Source organism: Bufo bufo, chromosome 1 (genome assembly GCF_905171765.1).
Source record: "Bufo bufo chromosome 1, aBufBuf1.1, whole genome shotgun sequence".
NCBI classification, from domain to species: Eukaryota; Metazoa; Chordata; class Amphibia; order Anura; family Bufonidae; genus Bufo; species Bufo bufo.
In genome coordinates this window covers 491,109,651-491,134,128 of record NC_053389.1, presented here as the reverse complement: position 1 = coordinate 491,134,128, position 24,478 = coordinate 491,109,651, and the positions used below count along the sequence as shown (strand labels likewise).

Genomic DNA, 24,478 nt, shown 5'->3' with positions numbered 1-24,478 from the left:
ATCAATACCTGCAGCATGATAAAGTATCATGTTGTCTATACATACAGTATACAGCAACATGTATCTAAGTATTGAAGAGAGATTACTGGACTAAGTATCACCAGGTGAACTATATAATACATCTTTAAACATTAGCCCCAGCAGCCCTTTCGTACGCCTATACCAGGCATAGAAAATGGTAAATGAGATGGGCCTGCCAGTATGTCCCCTTCCCTGCCCACGCCACGCCCACTTTTTAAGACATGGGGCGAGCGGGCAGAAGTCACACATTGCTTTGCGTCGCAATATGATCGAGAAATATGCCTAATTTAGGTATACGTATTTCTGTTTGATAAATGGCCCACTATATCTCTTGAGAGAGGTAGAGGAATGTGCATGCTAAAATCAATTCTGGGGTTCATTTGGGCTCAATATCGCATAGATCCAAGAATTTTTTTTTTCTATAGTATATATTATATTTTTTATTTATAGTATAAATGCCACCTTAAAGATTATGGATTTTTGTTATTATTTTTGGCTAAAGTTCATTTTTGTTATTGGGTATTATTAAACATTTTCAACCATTTAACCTCTGCAGCCTGCACATGTTCTCATACATTGCAGGCTGCTCAGTTCCATAAAGTGTGAAATACGTTAGACAAGCCCTTTTGACAGCGCAGTAAGTAGCCCCTTTCTCTGCTCTCCTGAACACAAATCTAAGCTGACATATTCACAACCAATTAAATAAACTTAATTTGAAAGAGATATCAGCATTATGAGTGTTCAGGAGAACAGAGATAAATGCTGCAAAAGAGCTTGTCTAACAGATTTCACACGTAAGGCTGCAGAAGATAAACAGAGCAAAATTTCAATATAACCTAATTACAAAAATAATTTTTATTCAAAAATACATGCATATGCAGTGATTGTATAATAGGTGTAATGCCAATACAGGGATATGTCCTTTCCTATTTTGTTTCTTGTTTTAATGGATTTATTGTTAATAAAGTTTTGTTTTATAAATTGTAACATTTTGTTGTGATGATTGGAGCAGTAAGAATGACCTTTGAGATTATAGGTTTTATATTGGTAATTGGATCCATGGTAGGATTAGACCTATTTCATATGGCAATATTTTGGGCAGTATTTTGCTTTAGTTTTGATAAGCCAAAAAGATTTGTACCACTTCTGGACCCACTCCTAGCTATGGCCTCTAAATACAAAATACTGACTAAAATGCTGATATAAATGAGGCCTAATAGTGATGCAGACTTAAAGGGAACCTGTCACCTGGAATTTGGCAATAGAGCTGAGGACATGGGCTGCTAGATCGTTGCTAGCACGTCCGCCATGTCCAGTCCTCATAGCTCTCTGTGTTTTTATTGTCAAAAAAACGATTTGATAGATATGCAAATTAACCTGAGATGAGTCTGTCCCTGAGATGAGTCCAGCGTGAAGGAGCCCAGCACCGCCCGCATCCTCTGAATCTCCTCCTTGCTCCCTGACGTCACAAAGCTAGAGCGCCGTAATCTCGCGATGCGCAAGCACAGCAGCACAGCAGTGAGAGGCCGTCGGACATGCAGTACTTTTAGTCCGGCGATCTCTCGCCGTGCTGCGCCGGAGCTCCGCCCCCGTCCCCATTATAGTCAATGGGGATGGAGCGGCAGGACGGATCTGACAGGCTGTGCACCCTGTCGGATCCGTCCTGCCGCTCCGTCCCCATTGACTATAATGGGGACGGGGGGGGAGCTCCGGCGCAGCACGGCGAGAGGTCGCCGGACTAAAAGTGTGAAAGTAGCCTAAGTACCTTTCCAATTCATATTATTTTCTTGCAGACATTATCATAGGTGCCATGGGTGTAAGTATAGCCATAGCCATTGCTCAGAGGGCCCAGAGGTAGTGGGCGAGGCCCAATCAAAAACATTGTACCATTTTGTGAGGAATAACAATATAGTGGCTTTTTCCTACTATTTGGGTTTTCTTACATATGGTGCTAGATTAAATACCTTTAAATATTGCTACTTGTTTTAAGTTTCTTACACTATGTGTTGGGGTCCCATGATTATGACCCTAGCAGGTGCTATGGCATTTGAAAGTAATATTACTTATTCAGAAAGCATTCAAAGATAGTGCCTAGCGCTGCACCAACTGTAAGGGGGGAACTCATCGAGATGCAATTCTGTAAAGTAACAATTCATCAAAAGAAAATATAAACCACTAACAAATGCTGAAATAGAAAAAACGACGTGGCAGTAATCACCTGAGACACAGCATGTCCTGCAGTCATTTCTGTACTAACACAGAGCAATGCCTGGAATATCAGCATGGGTTTTACCTGCTGCTGCTGTTCAATAAGAGAGCATCAGTATCGATTGATGATGATTTAATCCATACCCTTTCAAAGAAATAAAGCATCCTGAAAGCTATTTCTCCACCATGACAATTTATACATATGAATCCAAGGGGCTGCCAAATATGCAGCTTTTTAAATTTTGTCACAAGGGTATAATTATTTATAGATAGCATTTGTAGCCCCTCATGTAAATTATTCTGTACAATTTATTCCAATAGTTATGAACATTCATTCCCAAGGAAGGTGGAATAAACACAAATAGAGCCTGAACACCACAGCAAAGTCTAGAAGTACATTTCCTAGACACTGTCCCCACCTGGTGGCCAGCCAGATAAGTTTTCTTATTTGGTATAGTCAGTAAAATTTCTAAACTGGAATGCAGTGATATTTAAGGAGAATAGCAGGATGGTTCATTATTAGTAGTATCATATATAAAAATGTGCATGCTATTGGCTTTAGTTTGTGTTCACATTAAGAAACTGCTGCCATCTATAAACGTACAAGTTGCACAAGGTTTATTTAGAATGACTAAAATTGGTATTAAAAAATCTGTGTTTACTAGTATATACTTTCTTGGTCAAAAAATATAATCATGTATACTCCGTAATCAAGTAAAAATCATGACTTTACACTGGGAGAACAGTAGCTAATTCTATGTCACAAAAGCTAATGACAGAAATAGTGAAATATTTATGGTTTCATTCAAGTTTAGTGGCAATTTATCCATGGAAAAGCATACTGTGTTATCTGTTTAGAGCATGTAGATGTATCTATAAAGTATAGTACAGGACATGTTATTATAATATGATTATTCACATACACGAATAATAGACATAGTCAAATATTTCACAAAACAAACAAATCATAACAAAGGTACAAAGATCCACTGAGAATATTCCCTTCACATCCTCATTAATTTATATTTTATCAATTATTATTGCCACCAGATATAGAAATTTACCTTTTTCATTTCCGTTTGCATATTGAGGTGGTTTGTTCTTGTCAATGCTGTTAAAGCTCTGGCTTCTTCGATTCAGATTAGCTGTTCCCTGAACCTTGGTACTGCTGCCTGCAGCTGGCACCCTGGAAGGTCCTGGAAGTCTAGGGTACACAAAAATGTTGTTACTGCCCAAGTTAGATAGACTGAGCAGAGCATTGATGCCAAATGATTCATGGTACTGAGAGCTGTGCAATAAATGCTTTTCATGGTAGAAACAGAAAAGTTACTGTGCGGGACATAACACAAACCAGTTAAACGTAATGTGAAAATTAAACATAACGAGTGTATTTAGGGTTAATCACTATATCCACTTAGTTTCTGTTGCTTTGATACATGTCCAGAAATAAAAGAAGACAAGTTTAGTCACAATAAACCAGCAGGGCTAGCTTTTAAAGAGAATGTGTCATCAGAAAATGACCTACTGTCATTATGTTGATTATTTTCTTTAGATATTTTGTTGATATTTTAAAAAATTGTCCACGTCTCTATCTTTTCCTTTGAAAATTCAGAGAAGCTATATTCTTAGCACTTTCCGGAGATCTTCATGAGAAAACACTGTTAGCCTTTTAACTTACTCCTAATCAGATTTCATCTCTGATGTGTGCTTACTAAGTTTATTTGGAATAGATACATCTTTGTGATTAATAGCACTAAATGTTTTGTCACAATTAACTAGAAGAACTAAGTTTGAAGGCAATGTGTCATCAGAAAACAACCTATTGTTGAATTTTTTATGTTAAACATATTTTTTAGAATTAGTTTTTATTTTCCAGGATGGCCTTGGGTGCTAGGGACCACAGGATATTCAGTGGGGAAAATAAGTATTTAGTACACTGGAGAATTTGCAAGGTTTCCCACCTACAAAGAATGGAGAGGTCTGTAATTTTAATCGTAGGTACACTTCAACTGTGAGAGACAGAATTACAAAAAAATCCAGATAATCACATTGTACGATTTTGAAATAATTAATTTGCCTTTTATTGCATGAAATAAGTATTTGATTGCCTACCAACCAGCAAAAATTCTAGCTCTCACAGACCTGTTAGTTTTTCTTTAAGAAGCCCTCCTACTCTGCACTCATTACCTGTATTAATTGCACCTGTTTGAAGTCATTACCTGTATAAAACACCTGTCCACACACTCAATCAATCACACTACAACCTCTCCACCATGGCCATGACCAAAGAGCTGACTAAGGACACCAGAGACAAAATTGTAGACCTGCAGAAGGCTGGGATGGGCTACGGGATAATAAGCAAGCAGATTGGTGACAAGGCAACAACTGTTGGCGCCATTATTAGAAAATGGAAGAAACACAAGATGACTGTCAATCTTCCTCGGTCTGGGGCTCCATGCAAGATCTCGCCTCGTGAGGTAAGGATGATTCTGAGAAAGGTCAGGAATCAGCCCAGAACTACATGGGCAGACCTGGTCAATGACCTGAAGAGAACTGGGACCACAGTCTCAAATATTACCATTAGTAACACACTATGCCATCATGGATTAAAATCCTGCTGGGCACACAGGGTCCCCCTGCTCACGCCAGCACATGTCCAGGCCTGTCTGAAGTTCACCAATGACCATCTGGATGATCCAGAGGAGGCATGTGAGAAGGTCATACTTATTTTCCCCACGGTATCTGATAACGAAATACTGGGGTGGGCACACTAGAGGAAGACCTTCCAGAATGACCAGGGAAGTACAAAGAGAAGTAAAAAAGCAGGGTCTAAGCCAGGAAAATCCATACACAGTCAATACAGAGTACAAATGGTTAATTCAGAAGAAAGACAAGGTCAGTTACCAGGAGCATAGCTATAAAAAGGAACAGTAGGCACAAGGTTAAATCCAAAAACCAAACAGAAGTCAGATCTCCAGAAATTTCAGAATTAATTTGCACAGTATAGAGCTGAGAATACCAAACGCATTCACAGCCATGGTTAATAGGAAGCATCAGTCTTAAAGCCCTCTGCATAGCTCTGGGATTAGACACAGAAACCTGATTGGCTGTGTTTCAAGTAATTCTGACAAGTCCAGCAACAAGGGCTTGTCTGGTAGATATAGCAACCCTCCCAGTACAACAACACATAAGGACGCCATGTATACTTTTGACACTTGTGCAGAGGTCTGGAGTAGAAAAGCTGTGATATCACTTATTATGAAAGGAGGATCCTCTTTTATCTATGCAAAGGTGATATCTGTCATTGTAATTCTGCCTGTATTGATAATGAGATGCATACTGGAAAGTTAGCTGTACAGAAAAGGAAGTCTCAACATCTTATTAGGCCTAGTGGCCAGCACAAACATTGCACTGATTTATATATATATATATATATATATATATATATATATATATATTTTATATATATAGATAGTGACATGGAAAATTAAAACTAAAAGCATGAAATAAAAAAAATAAAAAAATATTTAAGATAAAAAACATGATTTAATCATGTCATGAACTGTGCCACGTGTCCTACCTCCTCTAAGGGCGTTATCTAACTGAACTCCTCGATCTCCACACTACTCCTGATGGTGGGGATAGACTTTCCTGAGGGGAACACCAGGTCGCTACCTCTTGAGAAAGATAGGTACACGAGGCAGCTGGTCAGAGCAGGTGGCACAGGTACAGGTCAAGCAATCCGGATCAGCAACAGGAGAGTTAAGACAAGCAGGCAGGGGTCAAACAAGTAGCAGAATCCAGGAACACAAGTACAAGTCAGGAGCACAGGAACACAAGCATATATCAGGAACCTTAGCAGGACACAAGGACCTTGACACTGAGGCATCTGGAAAGGGGGCTGAGCCACTTATATATGTGCAGGAGGGCTAGGATTGGTTGGCGAGGTCACATGATCCAACCCATAAAACACAGGAAGTGACGCATGACGGTCCTTAAGGAAATGCTGCAGGAAACATTGGCAACAGATCACTGCTGAACATGGTGCTCGGGACCGTGGCAGTAAGCATGGGAACAGCGGCGCACAGCAGCCGCTATTAAAAATCAATGTCATTTTTTGAGGACACATGACTAGTGTTGGTCGAGCACCCAAGCACAGTGGAAGACAATGGGAGAACCCGAACATTAAACCAGACACCCCCTGCTCTGAAGAGGGGAGGGTGTCAGGACTGTAGATCGGCTTAGGAGTCCCTGCTCTGACTCCATATATAGCTATGTCCATATATGGAGTCAGTGTTTGGGGACACCCAGTGTATTTAAATCTAATTTAGCCTCTATTTCTGAAAAGTTTCTGGTGGAATTCAAACTCACAACCTTCTACATTACAGCCAAGAATCTTATCCACTACACTATAGAGCTGCATGGCCAGTTACTAGTAAGTAGTCCTATACAGCAGAAGTCTCATATTTTATATTTTTTAGTAGCTTGCCATGCATCTCTATAGTGTAGTGGTTAAGATTCTTGGCTGTAATGTAGAAGGTTGTGAGTTTGAATCCCTTCAGAAAGAGAGATTCAATTTAAACATATATATATATATATATATATATATATATATAAATAAATACACCACAGCACTTCCAGTAGGTGAAAATAGTGGGATCCTTTTATTCACCCGTGCAACGTTTCGGTCCACTTGCGGGAACCATTTTCAAGCTTGAAAATGGTTCCAGGAAGTGGACCGAAATGTTGCACGGGTGAATAAAAGGATCCCACTATTTTCACCTACTGGAAGTGCTGCGGTGTATTTATTTTTATCGATTATCACCTTGGTTTGGTGCAATACCGCTGGCACCCCTTGCTACTGGTTGTTTCATCAGGTGTGCTGCCCTGAATTTTTGTATCTCTCTCTCTCTCTCTCTATCTATATATATATATATATATATATATATATACACGTTTTTAGCCATAATATATTATAATATATTATTATATATTTAGAATATAGAATATATTATGATATATGTAAATATATTATGGCTAAAACATCAGTAGTAATTTCCTACATATTGTGCATTCATATACATCAGAAGTATGATTTTATCTATACATATGTGTGTGTGTGTGTATATATATATATATATATATACATACACTCACCTAAAGAATTATTAGGAACACCATACTAATACGTAGTGATGAGCGGCAGGGGTCATATTCGAATTCGCGATATTTCGTGAATATTTCGTAGAATATTCATCGAATATTCGCAAATTCGAATATTCGTTATATTCTACGATTTTTTTTACTCCAAAAAATCGGCAATGTAATGATCGTGTAATATGCGAATTTTCAGATTCGAATTTTCAAATTTTTATTGCGAATTTTTAAACTTTTAGACAAAGAATATTATAGCACTTAGCTAAATTGCTGTATATTCGTTGTTTTTTTTTTTAATTTTCACTATATTGCTATAACTTAGTTTTTTCGAATATTCGTAATATTCTAAAACAAGAATATATAGCAATATAGCGAATATTCAAAAAAAACTAATATAGAGCAATTTAGCTAATATAGTGCTATATTCTTCTTTGTCTAATAGTTGTAATTTTTTTCTCATCTGAAGTTCAGACTGGAAAAAATTACAACTATAAAAAAAAAATATTATAGCACTATATTAGCTAAATTGCTCTATATTTGTTTTTTTTTCGAATATTCGCTATATTGCTAAAACAAGAATATATAGCAATATAGCGAATATTCGAAAAAAAAAGAATATAGAGCAAAATTCGCAAACAACACTACTCCTAAAGTCAAGTATATTGCAGCCTTCTTATTGGCCCACAAGCTAGAAGCAGGGAGGGATCATGTGTACTGATAAAAAAAAAAAAATCGAATATAAAAAAAATTAATCGAATATTCGAAATTACGAATATATATCACTATATTCAAAATATTCTCGAATTTTCGAAGTACCTATATTCGCGATAAAAATTCGAAATTCGAATATTCGTGATCAACACTACTAATACGGTGTTGGACCCCCTTTTGCCTTCAGAACTGCCTTAATTCTACGTGGCATTGATTCAACAAAGTGCTGATAGCATTCTTTAGAAATGTTGGCCCATATTGATAGGATAGCATCTTGCAGTTGATGGAGATTTGAGGGATGCACATCCAGGGCACGAAGCTCCCGTTCCACCACATCCCAAAGATGCTCTATTGGGTTGAGATCTGGTGACTGTGGGGGCCATTTTAGTACAGTGAACTCATTGTCATGTTCAAGAAACCAATTTGAAATGATTCGAGCTTTGTGACATGGTGCATTATCCTACTGGAAGTAGACATCAGAGGATGGGTACATGGTGGTCATGAAGGGATGGACATGGTCAGAAACAATGCTCAGGTAGCCCGTGGCATTTAAACTATGCCCAATTGGCACTAAGGGGCCTAAAGTGTGCCCAGAAAACATCCCCCACACCATTACACCACCACCACCAGCCTGCACAGTGGTAACAAGGCATGATGGATACATGTTCTCATTCTGTTTACGCCAAATTCGGACTCTACCATTTGAATGTCTCAACAGAAATCGAGACTCATCAGACAAGGCAACATTTTTCCAGTCTTCAACAGTCCAATTTTGGTGAGCTTGTGCAAATTGTAGCCTCTTTTTCCAATATGTAGTGGAGATGAATGGTACCCGGTGGGGTCTTCTGCTGTTGTAGCCCATCCGCCTCAAGGTTGTGCGTGTTGTGGCTTCACAAATGCTTTGCTGCATACCTCGGTTGTAACGAGTGGTTATTTCAGTCAACGTTGCTCTTCTATCAGCTTGAATCAGTCGGCCCATTCTCCTCTGACCTCTAGCATCCACATGGCATTTTTGCCCACAGGACTGCCGCATACTGGATGTTTTTCCCTTTTCACACCATTCTTTGTAAACCCTAGAAATGGTTGTGCGTGAAAATCCCAGTAACTGAGCAGATTGTGAAATACTCAGACCGGCCCGTCTGGCACCAACAACCATGCCACGCTCAAAATTGCTTAAATCACCTTTCTTTCCCATTCTGACATTCAGTTTGGAGTTCAGGAGATTGTCTTGACCAGGACCACACCCCTAAATGCATTGAAGCAACTGCCATGTGATTGGTTGACTAGATAATTGCATTAATGAGAAATAGAACAGGTGTTCCTAATAATTCTTTAGGTGAGTGTATATATATTTATTTATTTTTATAATTACACATTTTTTATAATTACAAAAAAAATATAAAATATATAAATTTAATTTATCCTCTATTTCTAAAATGTTTCTGGTGGGACTTTAACTCCCTCCCTTCTACATTGCAGCCAAGAACCTTAACCACTACACTATAGAGCTGCATGTCCAGGTGCTAAAAAAAATAAAATAATATGAGACTTCTACTGTATTGGAATACTTATAAGTTTGGCCGAACTGGTGTTTGGCCGAGCATGCTCGCCTAACACCACACATGACGTTTAAGATGTAAACCATACATTCTGGCACGCAGAGTTCCAAATAAATGTCTTATCTCTACATTGCAAATGGTCAAATGTAGCAGAACATTCCTCACATCACCTTCTCTTGTGATGAATCCCATAATCTGTACAATGTTATTCTGAGACTTATGCTGTTGTCATTTAGATATTATGTACAAACAATGTATTTATTGATGTTCATAAAAGAAGGACTGTATCTGGACTCTGTATCATCAAATGGATAGACAAGACTTTTTTTTATTTTCTGCACTTATAGAGTGCTGCTATAATCTGCAGTGCTTTACAAACGTTAGCATCAAGATGTCTCCAATGGAGCTCCCAATCTAAGCTTGCCATAAATTCTGTCAAGCTATTTCCAAATTTTATTATAGAAAATTTGTGATTCTGTTAATAAACCATGTTCCAGCTGATCAGACTATGCAAGGCTCAGGAATCCCCTATTAAAAAAACTAAACCATACACCAAATCATAAAGGCCTTCTAACTAAGGTTCTCATTCACTCATCAGTGACTCAAACCTATAGTCCCTCATGATTGGCTGTTCTACAGAGACCACTGCCTGCAAGGCATTATGGGAGAGTCTGCCTGGGCCGCTGCCTGAGATCGTGCAATCCCACTTGGTGGCTGCCATTTTGAACATTTAGCATCAGATGAATCTAAAAAAGTTTCAGCTTAGCCGAAATCCAAAATTTGGGAAATTCATAAGGTCTCTGCAAATTTGTACTACATTCATGCCGAGTAAGCTTTATAGAAACAAAGCAGTCTAGTTTCTTCTCAAGGATAAAACCAGTCATTACAGCCAAGAAATAGTGTACCGTAGCCTTATTTAGAAGCTTAGTTATAAACCATTGTGGGAAAGTTTAGGGGAGATAGGTATATATAAAAAAGCCAAAAGGTTTGATAGATTTTTCTAAATATAGTAAATTGCTATGTGAATAAAAAAATTAAATAAAAATTAAAAAGTAATCTTACAGGTGCCTTTAAACATCTTGTTATGAAAACATCATGAAAGCCAATAGATTAAAGTAAACGAGGAAAAAATGAAAAGTAAAATAAGGCATTATGTCATATTCTCTATTAACAAACCGCAATTCTGAATATCAACAGCTCAGCAGTTTACATTCAATGCTAACCTAAGACACATACGTATTAGGAAATATATTACAAATGGCAATAAAGTATATTATGTAATTTGTGCCATAAATAATCAAATCTGAGCAAGTAAGCTATCTGTGCCCTCAGCAGAACAGTATCTAATTTATAAGAGCGGAGCCAAAAACGTAATCTCCATCCACAAGGCTTCTGTTCACCACAATGGCCTTGACCTACACCAACACTTTATAACAGACCGCAAATTGAAGAGTAGCTGCAAGATCAATGACTTTACTTGCCAAAGCACTGTGGGAAAGTCCTGCTGGAATGGAAAAACCAAAGTAAATATTTAACTAGGAAAAAATTATGAATGGAAAGTAGAAACGTATAATTGTATCTGCGATCACTGATCAGATACTAAATCTCTTCCTTCTGATATGTCATATGTATGCAAAGAGATTGCTTTCTTTAATAAAGTTTCCCATCACAGAGAGGTCCTGGTGGATAAGCTTAGCTGCTAACCAAGCATTCACGAAATAGCGTTATTAGGTTTAGCTTTCTCCTCTCATAGTACTGTGTGACAAAGAAGAGACCATACAACAACCATTTTAGCCATATTACTATTATTATTCAGCTTGAAACTTAAAAGTTCTTTTACACAGACCAATGTTTCGGGCACTTATCAGGAACGAACCAAACGTTCCTGGTAAATGCCTGATTATCAGCTGCATTTACTATATTGGGACAAGCGATAGTTAAAGTAATCGCTTTTCCCCATAGGCAATCATTGTTCCTGGGCAGCACAATCTACTGCGCAGGAATTGTGATTTTAGGTGCTGGCTAAAAGACAGGATCACTGTATGAAGGCGAATTTGCCTTTTACACAGGCCAATAATCGGGAACAAGTGTTTCTACCAATGCTGATCCCCGACTATTGGCCTGATTATCGGTCCAGGTAAAAGGACCTTTACATTTCCATATATACTCTCAATGAGTAAAGGTCCCTTTACATGAGTGAATAACCCGGCAAATAAATGTCCTACAAACAATCCTTCCAAATCACTGTCGGCTAATCTCATCTTTTATGTGAACACAAAAATTGTTATTTGTCGGCAGCACATCACCTAATGGTAAATGGATGTGCTGTCGACAACAGGAAATATTTTATATAGTTATTTTTTCAAATTTTTTGCATATTTAGCACATTTGGGGTTTATTTTTAAATTTTATAAAGCCTCATTCAAGCTTTATTAATGCAAAAAAAAGCCGAAAAGCTTTCTATAAATTTACAAGAAATAATGCACCATAGTGAAAAAGACCATCAACATGACCTTCATCAGTGAAACCTCTCTAAAATACTGTACCTACACTTTCCTTTTATCTAGACCATAATCCCTTTTTTTACCCTTATACACTATTGAGAGCATATATCATTAGGATATGCATGTTTTGTTTTTGAGTCACTTTTTGTCATTTTACACCACACATACTATTTTTGAAAAGTGGGTGGGAAAGGTGGTGTGGTTAGCTATGTTCAGGGACGGACTGGAAACTTAAATAGGCCCTGGAAAAAATACTAAAAGTAGCAAATAGGGCTGCACGATATGGGAATTTTGTGCGATTGCGATTAGGGCCCTAAAAATTGCGATAACGATATGCGATGCGATATTTTAAGGGAATTGTGCTAGAGGTCTATATGCTTGGATTTTCCCATATGAGCCGCTGACGCGGCTGGGTATGACATAGTTATGGGGGATCTATGGATGATGCACTGTTATGGGGGATCTGTGGATGGTGCTGTTATGTGGGGGATCTGTGGATGACGCTGTTATGTGGGGGATCTGTGGATGACGCTGTTATGTGGGGGATCTGTGGATGGCGCTGTTATGTGGGGGATCTGTGGATGACGCTGTTATGTGGAGGATCTGTGGATGATGCACTGTTATGTGGGGGATCTGTGGATGACGCTGTTATGTGGGGGATCTGTGGATGACACTGTTATGGGGGATCTGTGGATGACGCTGTTATGGTGGTGGATCTGTGGATGGCACTGTTATAGGGGATGTGTGCTATGACACATAGGGCCATGAGGGGGGCCAGCATAAGACACACATATAGCATCTTATGCTGGTCCCCTTCATGGCCCCAGGTGTCCCCTCATGTGTCCTAAACTGCGCACATAACTGGCTTTGTGTGTAAAGTATTTTACTACTGTCTGAAACAAGCTCTCTCCTATTGATAAAATGGCCAGCCCCTGTACTCACTTTCACTATGAATGCACGGTAGCGAGCTGCAGCGAGCGGCCCGGCCGGCACGTGACTGACGTCACTTAGTAACGCTCATCCCACTTAATTCAGGAAGCAGGAGCGTGACTAAGTGACGTCAGTCATGCACCGGCCGGCCAGCTCGCAGCCGCTCGCTACCGTGCATTCATAGTGAAAGTGAGTACAGAGGCTGGCCATTTTATCAATAAGAGAGAGCTTGTTTCAGACAGTAGTAAAATACTTTACACACAAAGCCAGTTATGTGCGCGGGGCCCCTTCATATATAATCGCCGCATTTTCGGGTCGGCCAAATCGCCATATCGCATTTGGCGATTATCGCGATTCAATTATTTTTTCGATATATCGTGCAGCCCTAGTAGCAACATTTTGTAGTCGGGTCCAAATTTATGAAAAGCAGGGCCAGCAATACCATATTGTGGCACATTATACCACCCCAACAGAGCCAAATACCACAGTCCATCGTGAAATACTGCCAGCAGCACAGAATACATCCCTAAAAACTTCCACTGGCTGGCCGTGAGGAGGTCTCAGGTGGCCCCCTGGGCATTTGCCCACCAGGAAATTCCTCTGCAAGTTCTATGGCCAATCTGCCTCTGGCTATGTTGATTAGTTTCACTCCAGATTTATCGCTGCAACTTTGGAAAAAAAAGTTTCAAACAAAGTCGCACAGTCACTGCAGTACAAAGGTGTCATAGAAAGACTGTAAAAGCATTTCTAAACAATAGTGTTAGGTTTATCAAACCGTGTGCCACATTTAACAAATTTGGCGCAAAGTACTCCAATACAAACTCAAGCAAAACTGCCTTGAGTTATTACCTTCATGATAAATTCTCCCCTATGTATACTAGCCATCTTCTTTGAGAACAGAACAACAGATTAAAAAAAAGAAAATCATTGTTCTCTCTCTCTCTGTCAATGAGCCATTGAAATTAAAATCAAAGTATCGCAAAAAACATTTTTTCTAGCAATAGAAATAACAATACTCATGTACCTGGTTTAAAGCTGTGTGATTGCTGTTCTGTTCTCCTGTGAATGTCATGTAATGATTGACCTGAGCTACATACCTACAAAAGTTTCAATCAATTGTGCAAATCTATGGGTCACTCTACAGTTAATAATAAACAGACTTTACTGAAAATGAGATTTAGTATTAGTTTAAAAAGTGCGCAGGAAAGAAAAAACATATAATGCAAGTAAATAATATAATATTGCAGTTTGACATTGTAAGTATTCATTAGTAAATCCATCATTAATATTAATTTTAACTTTTTTTGTGCTAAACAGTATTCTGAATATGTGTATATTGCTGAATAGCAATGGACTTACATTGATGGATAGCCATGCTCCTGTGGATACATGCTGGTTATGGATATATGCCACCCATCCTTGGGGAAAATATGTTTATTGGTCAGTAGGGCTGAGGAATTCTATTTAAAGAGGACCTGTCACCTCTCCTGACATCTCTGTTTCAGAAACGACTTGCATTCCCCTTGTAATAACAATTCTGGAGCATCTATTCCTTTCACTCTATGCTGTGCTATTCCTTTATTATTCCTACTAAATGAATTACTAGCAGTCGAAAATGAAGGTCCAGATGTGTGTTACCAGTTACAGGTGTGTCCCTGCACAGACTGACACTATCCAACCCATGCTGCCAGTATCAGATTGTGCAGAGATACACATGGTAACACCCATCTGGACCATCATTACAAACTGCTAGCAATTTATTTATAACTTCTAGCATGAATTATAAAGTAATGGCACATCAAAGAGTTATAAGAATAGATGCTCCGGCATAGTTATTACATGGAGAATGCAAGTAGTTACAATAGACATGCCGGGAGAGTCTTCTTTAAACATTCCATTCTTTCAAGTGGTTTAGCCCTTTTCAGTAGATATAATCCAAATATCGTTTACCTGGCCAACTTCCTACAGGGCATAGACAGTCAGACCTAATAAGCTACTCAATACTGGACAGCCATGTACAATGTGCCACACACATTTCATGTATTTGGACCAAAGGTACAATAAAGGTAAAAGAAGCAAGGCTAGACTGTGGAAAGTTTACAGTCATAGAGCCATTTATGCACTCACCACATATCCGTTCTCAATTCAATAATTCATCTCCTCAACAGACCATGACAACCAGGTGAGTGGTTTACAACTGTGAAATACTTTAAAATGTTGCCAGGCACAGATCTGAAACAATCAGCCTTTGGAAGTTCAGAGAAGCAAAATTCTTGACACTTTCTGAAGTTCCTCATGAGAAAATGTTGTTAGTCTTTTAACTTCCTCTTATACAGATTTCATCTCTGATGTGTGCTGATTAAGTTTTTTGGAATGGATACATCTTTGTGATTAATCACACTAAATGTCAGATACAGTAACCAAAACCGTCCCAATGTAATTTTATGTTCTTCTGATTTTGCAAACCACTGCTTTGTCATTCTGTGACAGATAATAACATGTAACCTAATATCATCCAGTCCTATTATACTGAAATTAAAAGACTCTCAGGAGTAGAAGAAATTATAGAATATAAAACTGCTTAAAACAAAGGCAGCAAAAGGTTGTAGCTCCGTCTAGTGTTATTTATTGATGTCAATGTGTAGTATTGCAATAATAATATTACTTCATTAAAGAGGTACTCTTGTTTCCATAAATGTTCTCCCGTTTCCATAAATGACATTAATTTCTCCCAGAGATTTTGGCCTAGAGGTGTACTTTTTCCCCTGGAAATCAGAGAACCTTTTACTATGATCAAATCCGGGAGTGCAACATTTTCAGACCATTGTCACAGGCAATGAGTGTGAAACCACTGTGCCAACCAACTGGTTCGACTTTGAGCAAGACCTAAGGGCCATATCCTTTTAGTGCACTGGTTTTCACCATTTAAACCCTATACAGGGATCTGACCTGTGTGTCCAAGTGTGGTTGGTAGCTGACCCACAGGTGTTAGAGACACAGGTGTGAAGCACCAAGTGGTCAAGCAATGCTCTTAGTCAGGAAACAGGCCAAGATCAGGGCAGGCAGGGTATGTACGAATCCATGAAGCAAGTCTGAGATCAGGGCAGGCAGCAAAGGGTCAATACAGTAAACAGGTGGTAGGTCAGGCAGTGGAAGGTCAGAGTTGGTAAAAGGACAGAGGGCGGTACACAGGCAGACAATTAGAACAGCACACCTTATGCAAGGACTGGCAAGCTAAATGCACATATTGCTCAGGCACCCTCCCCTTAGGGAAGGTGTCTTAAATACCCTTAGGTGACCAGCCATAGGCTGGGGAAGATTAGGGTGCATGTGTGCTGGCCTATAAAGAGTCAGCAGGAGAATGCATCCACCCAGAGCAAGGAGGGATCTTGACAGCAGGAACAGGACACAGCTCTACATAAAACTAGTATGCAAAAATGTATATGTTAATATCGCTGGTGGCGATAGCCAGAGGGTTTTGAGGAGAAGCCATGTGTACAGTAACTAGAGGTATGATCACCAGAAAAGAAGGTGAGACCACAGTTCTACCTGATACTTGCACATTACAAGGTAAGTAGCGATTCAGTGTTCTGTTTTATTTACAGTACCTTGAAATTTATTGTATTCATACCACTTTTTTATGTTACACCCACCCACAAATTTGTTTGATTGGGATTTAATGTGATAGACCAACACAAAGTAGCAAGTATGTGTGAAGTAAAAAGAAAATTATAAATGGTTTTCAAAATGATACCCCTAAATAAAAAACATTGTGACCAAATGCCTTCAGAAGTCACCGATTTAGCAAAAACAGTCCACCTGTATCTAATTTATTCTCAATATAACTATAGCTGTCCTGTGAAGGCCTCAGAGGTTTGTTAGAGAACATTAGTGATCAAACCGCATCATGAAAATCCAAGGAACACACCAGACAGGTCAAAGATAAAGTTGTGGAGAAGTGTAGAGCAGGGTTAGGTTATAAAAAAATATCCCAAGCTCTGAACATCTCACGGAGCACTTTTTAATCCATCACCCAAAAAGGAAGCAGTATGGCACTGCTACAAACCTATCAAGACATGGCTGTCCACCTAAACTGACAGCCCAGGCAAAGAGATCACTAATTAGAGAAGCATCCACGAGGCCCATGATCACTCTGGAGGAGCTGCAGAGATACATAACTCACTTTGGAGAATCTGTCCACAGGACAACTATTAGTCATGTACTCCAAAAACCTGGCCTTAATTAAAGAGTGGCAAGAAAAAGCCATTTTTGAAAGCAAGCCATAAGAAGTCCCGTTTTCAGTTTGCCACAAGCCATGTAGGCGACAAAGCAAGCATGTGGAAGAAAGAGCTCGGGTCAGATGAGACCAAAGTTAAACTTTGTGGCCTAAACGCGAAATGATATGTGTGGTGTAAAACTAACTCTGCACATCACCCTGAATACACCATCCCCCCTGTGAAACATGGTGGTGGCAGCATCATGCTGTTTGAATGCTTTTGTTCAGCAGAGACAGGTAAGCTGGTCAGAGTTTATAGGAAGATGGATGGACCGAAATACAGGGTAATCCTGGAGGAAAACCTGGTAGAGGCTGCAAAAGACCAGTGACTGGGGTGGAGGTTCACCTTTCAGCAGGACAATGAACCTAAATCTACAGCCAGAGCTACAATAGAATGGTTTAGATCAAAGCATATTCACATGTTAGAATGGCCCAGTCAAAGTCCAGACCTAAATCCCATTGAGAATCGAATCTGTGGCAAAACTTAAAAATTCATCCAATCTGACTGAGCATGAGCTATTTTACAAAAAAGAAAGGGCAAAAAATGCCAGCCTCTAGATGTGCAAAGCTGGTAGAGACATACCCCAAAAGTATTGACTCAGGGAGGATGAATACAAATGCACTCCACACTTTCCAGATTTATGAAACACATTTTGAAAACCATATATCATTTTCTTTTCACTTCACACATACTTGCTACTTTGTGTTGGTCTATCACAGGCATGGTCAACCTGCGGCCCTCCAGCTGTTGCAAAACTACAACTCCCATCATTCCCTGACAGCCTACAGCTATCATCCTACAGAAGGGCATTGTGGGAGTTGTAGTTTTACAACAGCTGGAGGGCAGCAGGTTGAGCATCCCTGGTCTATCACATAAAATCCCAATAAAACACATTTACGTTTGTGGGTATTACATGAAAAAATGTGGAAAAGGTCAAGGGGTATGAATACCTTTTCAGGGCACTGTATAAATTACACCATGGAGTAAAGTCCACAGTGAATGATGTAAATTGCAATAGTAATGAATAAAATAACGCACTGGCCGCTCTAGTCAAATAGATTTCTTGGGAGATTTGTTCTTTGACAGTCATGGAGATCATTTCTTTGATCAGGAGATGCCTAGATTATCTAGTATGGTTCTCAAGAAACTGATTATCTAGTATGGTTCTCAAGAAACAAGTATGGTTGTTAAGAAACTGATTCTGAGGCAGGAGTCTCTGATCAAATTAGCCCTGTATCTGTATGTACAGTACACTCACTGACAAACCAATAACGCACCAAGAAGGAGTTGTTGGAATCAAACTAAACTTTCTAACTTTCTGTGTCTGAATATAGTGATGATATATGTTAGTGATTACAATATTAAGGCAAAAGGATGTTTATTGAGGAAAACTGTACATCTAAAATGAGGCTATAGTACCCTGTTGGGCCACATTTAGCTTGGATGCAAGATGAGATACAGTGGGGCATGGAGGCATACAGGTTCTGTATGGAATCCTGTGACACCTTTGCCCACAGATGTTGTAGCTGGTCCTGCACAGTTGTAAATTGCCAAAGCTGGTGTCCCAGCTGGTCCCATAAATGCTCGACTGGAGAAAAATCTGGCAAGTATAGTAATCTGGTGGAGACAATCCTGAGAAACTGATGCTGTGTACGGAAGGGTATTATCCTGCTGGAAAATGCCAGTTTGCAGCCCTACAATGAGAGGCACCACACGTGCCCACAGAATGTCTTGTGCATATCACTGACCTGTTAGTGTCCATTGTATAGCTACTAGGGTTGACCACCATCACTATATGTGATGGCTTCCCAGATCTTCACAACCACCAGTTAGGCCAGTGTGTTGCTCCACAGAAAAGGTAGGATTAAAGCGCTCACCTTGATGCCTCCAAAGTCACACTCAACTGTCCTCAGACCCTGAACAGAATTTGGATTAGTGGCAAAAGATCCAGTTTTTGGCAAAGTTCCAATCTTTAGCAGTCCAGGCTTCTTGCATGTCACACCACTGCAAACTAAGGCAACAGTCGCTGGCTATCAATGGCAGGACATGTAATGGGCACCATGACAGCAAATGTCCTTCTGCTAAGCACCTGAACATGGTCCGGGCAGAGACAGGGGTGTGTAATGAAGATGTCACCTGTGTCTTGATGATGGACAACATAACTGTGAGAGCTGCTCCAGCGGATTAAATAACCCTCTCTACTGTTGGTCTGTCTAGGCTGTCTGAAGTCTGTTCACCGTGTCTGTGTGCCCTCACAGAACCAGTGCTCCCAACCCCTCCAAACAGCAAAGTCGGAATGCCCTAGATGGTGCACAATTCAATAAAAGGACCATCCTGTTTCTCTCAGTCCAATGATGCCCTCCTTCTCAAAGTCTGTCAACTGGGTAAAATGTGTTTGAGTATGTCGTAGAGGCATATCTAACAATCTCCCACCAAGAGGTACACTACCCAAAAGTAGCATCTGAGAGCCCTTTTATAGGGCAACAGGGGAAGTACTTTTATGCCCTCTTTTGGCAAGACCCAGTGTCAAGTCAGAACACACCGGTAATCATTTACATAGCTACATGCCAACATTTCTATCTGGATCTGTTATTGTATTTTTGTGTGTGTCAATGAGTGTATTTTCCAGGAAACCAACCAAAATGCTAACCACGGCTACAATATTAGTCTTTCACCCATGGTCCTGTTGTCTTTAATATCAATACTGAATTCAATAATGTGATTTGAATCAAACCTATTCAGTATAATCAGTAATTTATACTTACTAAGCAAGATGGACTTTCTTTCCAGCTGCCCCATGGCATGTTTCTGATACAGTTGGTCAGGAGGCTGACGGTAGAAAACTACTGATACTGAAGTAAATAGCATCAGCAAGTACCGCAAGGCGTGCTGACAGTTCCAGTTATCAGCTACTGCCCCACATTACTTTGGTATAGGCAAATGGGACATGAGGAATAAGCACTTGCCCCTTCCATACAAAATGAGGGACTTTGCAAGATGCTAGCTTGTTATATAACAAATAAATGCAATCTGGAAAATAAATATATGTGCTAGTTTCATGCTAGTACTAAAATGTTGGCTAAGGAACAGCTTGCCAGTTCATAATATCCAGCAAAGCTGGAAACTGCCAGATCACCAACTGGACTCATTGACTATAGCGGGACCCGGTGGGGATCCAACCTGTTTACGGCAAATACCCCTGCAGCAGCGGTTTTGTTGCTGGAAACAGGATGGATCCCCACCAGATACTACTATAATCAATGGGATTCAATGGGGAAAGGTAGTATCCAGTTATGCCGGATACAATAAACTCCAGCAGGCTGTCCCTCTAATGGAAAAGCCCGCCAAAACATTTTAGCAATAGAGTGAAACTAGCCTTACATTGAAAAATATTAAAGTGTGTTATATATACTATTGATTGATGAAATGATCCATAAATGACAAGAGTAATACTGCTTATGATGTTATCATGAAGACTGCCATCTGGCAGCTCAGCTTATGTTAAAATAATAGATTTCCTAATATTCTGTTGTGTCTGTGAAATAGGACATAAGTATTCATGGCCATCACTAGCACACAATAAATTAGAGGTGTCAACTGACCTAGTAGTCTTTTTTTGACTTGTTGCAATCCCACTGTGATTAGACTGAGTTGCATATCTGGCTGCCAGACTGTGTGAGAAGAAACAGAACAATTAAATAAAAGCATTTTACCAGCACGCACAAACATAAAACACAGACTAGGCAGATGGGCGACAAGAACAATGCACAGGAAAACAAACAGAATGGTAACAAATTAAAGGCAATGTCTGCAATGAAATCAACATCCAGTTATAATGGGATACAGGGACAGTGAGCTAACACATTGTAAAGTCAATAACATAAAGACGACATACTTAAAAGTCACATATTATAATGAAATAGTTCACTTGGATGTATGAACACAATACAAACTACATGTACTGATGATTTGAGACTTATTTGTACAGTAAAATGGTGATGTTTAGCCAGTAATTGTTTTCTTTAAAAAAAAGGGGGGGCAAAATAAATAGCCTAAAACAGCAATAGAAACAATATTCGCCTCACCAATTCTGCTCTGCCCCTATTCCCACACTTGGGTTCCTGATGGCCTCTACTTCCTGGTCACTCTCAGCACACATGAAAGTCAACCAGTCTTGTCCTAACCAGTGATTGGCTGAGCAGTCATTTCCTGTGTATTGAAAGGAACCAGGAAGTAGAGAGCGGAGGACATCTGGGAAGTTCTTGAATGGGAGCAACAGTGGATAAGTGAGGTTGTTATTGCATTTTTTTATTTTATTCTGACCCTTAAAAATTATAAAAAAAATTATATATTATGAGTAAGGATGAGCGGATCGACTTCAGATGAAACATCCGAAGTCGATTTGCATAAAACTTTGTTCCAATACTGTACGGAGCAGGAGCTCTGTACAGTATTAGAATATATTGGCTCCGATGAGCCGAAGTTATTGCTTCGCGAAGTCTCGCAAGACTTTGCGCAATAACTTCATAAATAAATTTGTACTGTAAAAAAACATTTTCCGAACTCGGGTTCAGTTCCAAGTGGTACGTTGGCACTGAACCTGAGTTCGGGAATTTTTTTTTACAGTACAAATTAATTTATGAAGTTATAACCCGAAGTCTCACGACGAGCAATAACTTCGGCTCATCTGAGCCAAACATTCTAATAATACTGTCTGGAGCTCCTGCTCCGTACAGTATTGGAACAAAGTTTTATGCGAATCGACTTCGGACATTTCATCCGAAGTCAATTCGCTCATCCCTAATTATGAGCTCTAAAGCCCTTTTAAGGAAACAGTGTGAATTGGTGATGAGCACATAGAACATGGTTGACCTACCCTATACACAGTGGTGTATAATAATGTAATAGTCTTCTTTAAAACAGTATACAATAGAATATGAGACTGGCCTATTTTCAGTGTAAATACTACAAGGGTGATTCAAAACCAGTGGCTTGTGTTTTTTTTTTCAGTATTATGTTTTTAATTACATTTTTAATTAGTGCCCATAGCGTGTAGTACCTAACGAAAGAATAATACTCACCTGCACTCCTCTTCTCCTTTCCCGTGCCTGTCTCCATTCGTGATCTCCCAGTCCCTGGCTTGTTTATTTTCATGTGGGTTCACGTGTGCTGCTGTAGCCAAATGACTTGCCTCAGTGGTGTGACCCCAAGCAGCTCCCCACCGCTGGGTCACATGTGGTCATGTCACCAATGAGGCTTCCATCCGTTACAGCAGGAATCAAGCGGAGGACCAGAAAATCACCAGAGGCGAGTGCATGTATTTACTAAACCAGACATGGCAGGAAGTGCACCAGGTCCTTTTTCAGAAATGAAAAATCTGGTTTATATGAGCAACAAGGGCAGTTTTTCTGCCAATACTGTCCTTTTATATCCATGCACTACTGAACACACTTGTGTATTACCAGAGAAATGTCTATATTTAATTTATAAAAAAGTTTTTTTTCTGCAAACTATGGTTTCACTTCTTATTTTAATGAGTCAACATGTGTCCAGAAGTCCCTCTTTTCATTGCAAAAACAAGAAGTGGCACATATAAATGGTCTTTTATTATTCTGTAGGTAGTTACACTAGCATTTTGGCCCCTGTATTTTCTGCAATAAGTTGTTAACCCTAGCTCTCGGTTCCATAAATTAATTGAGAAATAAATTTGTCAAAATGACAAATAGCCTCCAAAGAGTGGCGTATGGGCAACCTGTGCAACTGCCAAGGGACCCAGTAGGCAACACAGGCCAGTTCTATTTTATTTAAGAAAAATACCAGGACTTCACTAATGGACCTCAAGACTCACAATTACGTGCTGAAGGAATTTACAGAAGCCAGAAAGAAGCATTCTTCCTCACTTTAATTAATTAATCAGTCAAAAAGCAAGGGACCGTCTGCTGCCTGTATCCCACCTTATGCAAACACCTCTCTTTTCAATATTCTAATTGTAGTTGTATCTGTTAATGTCTGTTATGACTCCATTAACAAAATTAGAACAAAAAAAAATTCTGCAAACAGTGCCACTCCTGTCCACAGGCTGTGTCTAGAATTACAGCTCAGCCTTGTTCACTTGTTCACAGACTGGTGCTTTGTTTTCTCTTTAAAAAGCCATTTCTAATGCTAGGGAATCTGTACACTATTCCGTTACTCGTTTTTAAACTGCAGTAACTAAAACTATGAGATCTGTCTAGATTACAACAATAAAAAGGGCAAAAAAAACATTCCCTTATCTTAGAGGAAGCATTTACTGTCAGTAACTGCAAAGTACAAGAATACTTATGTACACATAGTCAGCACCTTCCATGGCTGCTGGTTTTTATCAAAATCTTTAGAGAACAGGAAACTACTGGATTTACCTGATTCAAAATAGATCTATGTCTTGTTGTCTGGTCTATAGAAAGTTGCTGTGTGCCATGTATACTAATACAGATCCGCATGTATTCAGCCTCACTTCCATCACAAAGGGACAAAGGGATATTTTTTAACTCAGTGTTCACTTTTGTTTTAAAGCTTGGATTCTCTGCTTTAAAACAAGATATAGTTCATATCTTTAGATGCTATACAACCTGAGATAGACCCCCCTCCTCCCCCCTTTAGCCTGCTATGGTCTAAGCCAGTTAGGAGGAGACCGGGGAAGGGGGGCAGTGAAGGACAGTCTGCAGATGGGCTTGAAAGGAAGAAGAGAAGTACTGTAGATCCTCCTCTCCTTGTGTAACTACTGTTTATGGCCTAAGGGGGGAAGGGGTAACATGGACTTCTGTGCATGTTATCCCCTCCTCCACTATCAATCACAGATAATATTCTTCCTCTCTAATTGTCACATATGTTTTTATATTTTTTTTTAAAAAAGAGTGAAAAGGTGAGAGCTTACTCATTTAATCACCCATTCTGTATCTAATTAGGTCTTTTATTGATGCCACATATCAGGCGTTTTAACAGCGTCCAGATCATGGCATAAAATAATTAGCACCAAACACTTGCACCAGGCTCACACCTACATCAAGAAGGTTTACATGTTAAAATTCCAAACTTGATAAAAATGGATACAAATGGCCTTGTGTGCATTAAG

At 39.4% G+C, this 24,478-nt stretch overlaps 1 protein-coding gene across 13 annotated transcripts in view; it reads right to left on the bottom strand.

Annotated features, from left to right (window-relative positions):
• The window catches only part of NAV3 (neuron navigator 3), a 549,543-nt gene that overhangs the window by 170,801 nt on the left and 354,264 nt on the right, over positions 1-24,478 (bottom strand). For 10 of the 13 annotated variants that reach the window (XM_040410312.1, XM_040410320.1, XM_040410268.1 and 7 more), the window contains 2 exons: positions 20,970-21,038; positions 3,294-3,433 (listed from right to left, as the gene is read on the bottom strand). In XM_040410312.1, coding sequence (XP_040266246.1) covers positions 3,294-3,433; positions 20,970-21,038 — 209 coding nt within the window. Of the gene's footprint in view, positions 1-3,293; positions 3,434-14,114; positions 14,185-15,217; positions 15,313-20,969; positions 21,039-24,478 lie in introns of those variants that run through there. The other 3 variants (XM_040410358.1, XM_040410349.1, XM_040410303.1) reach the window with 3 other exon arrangements.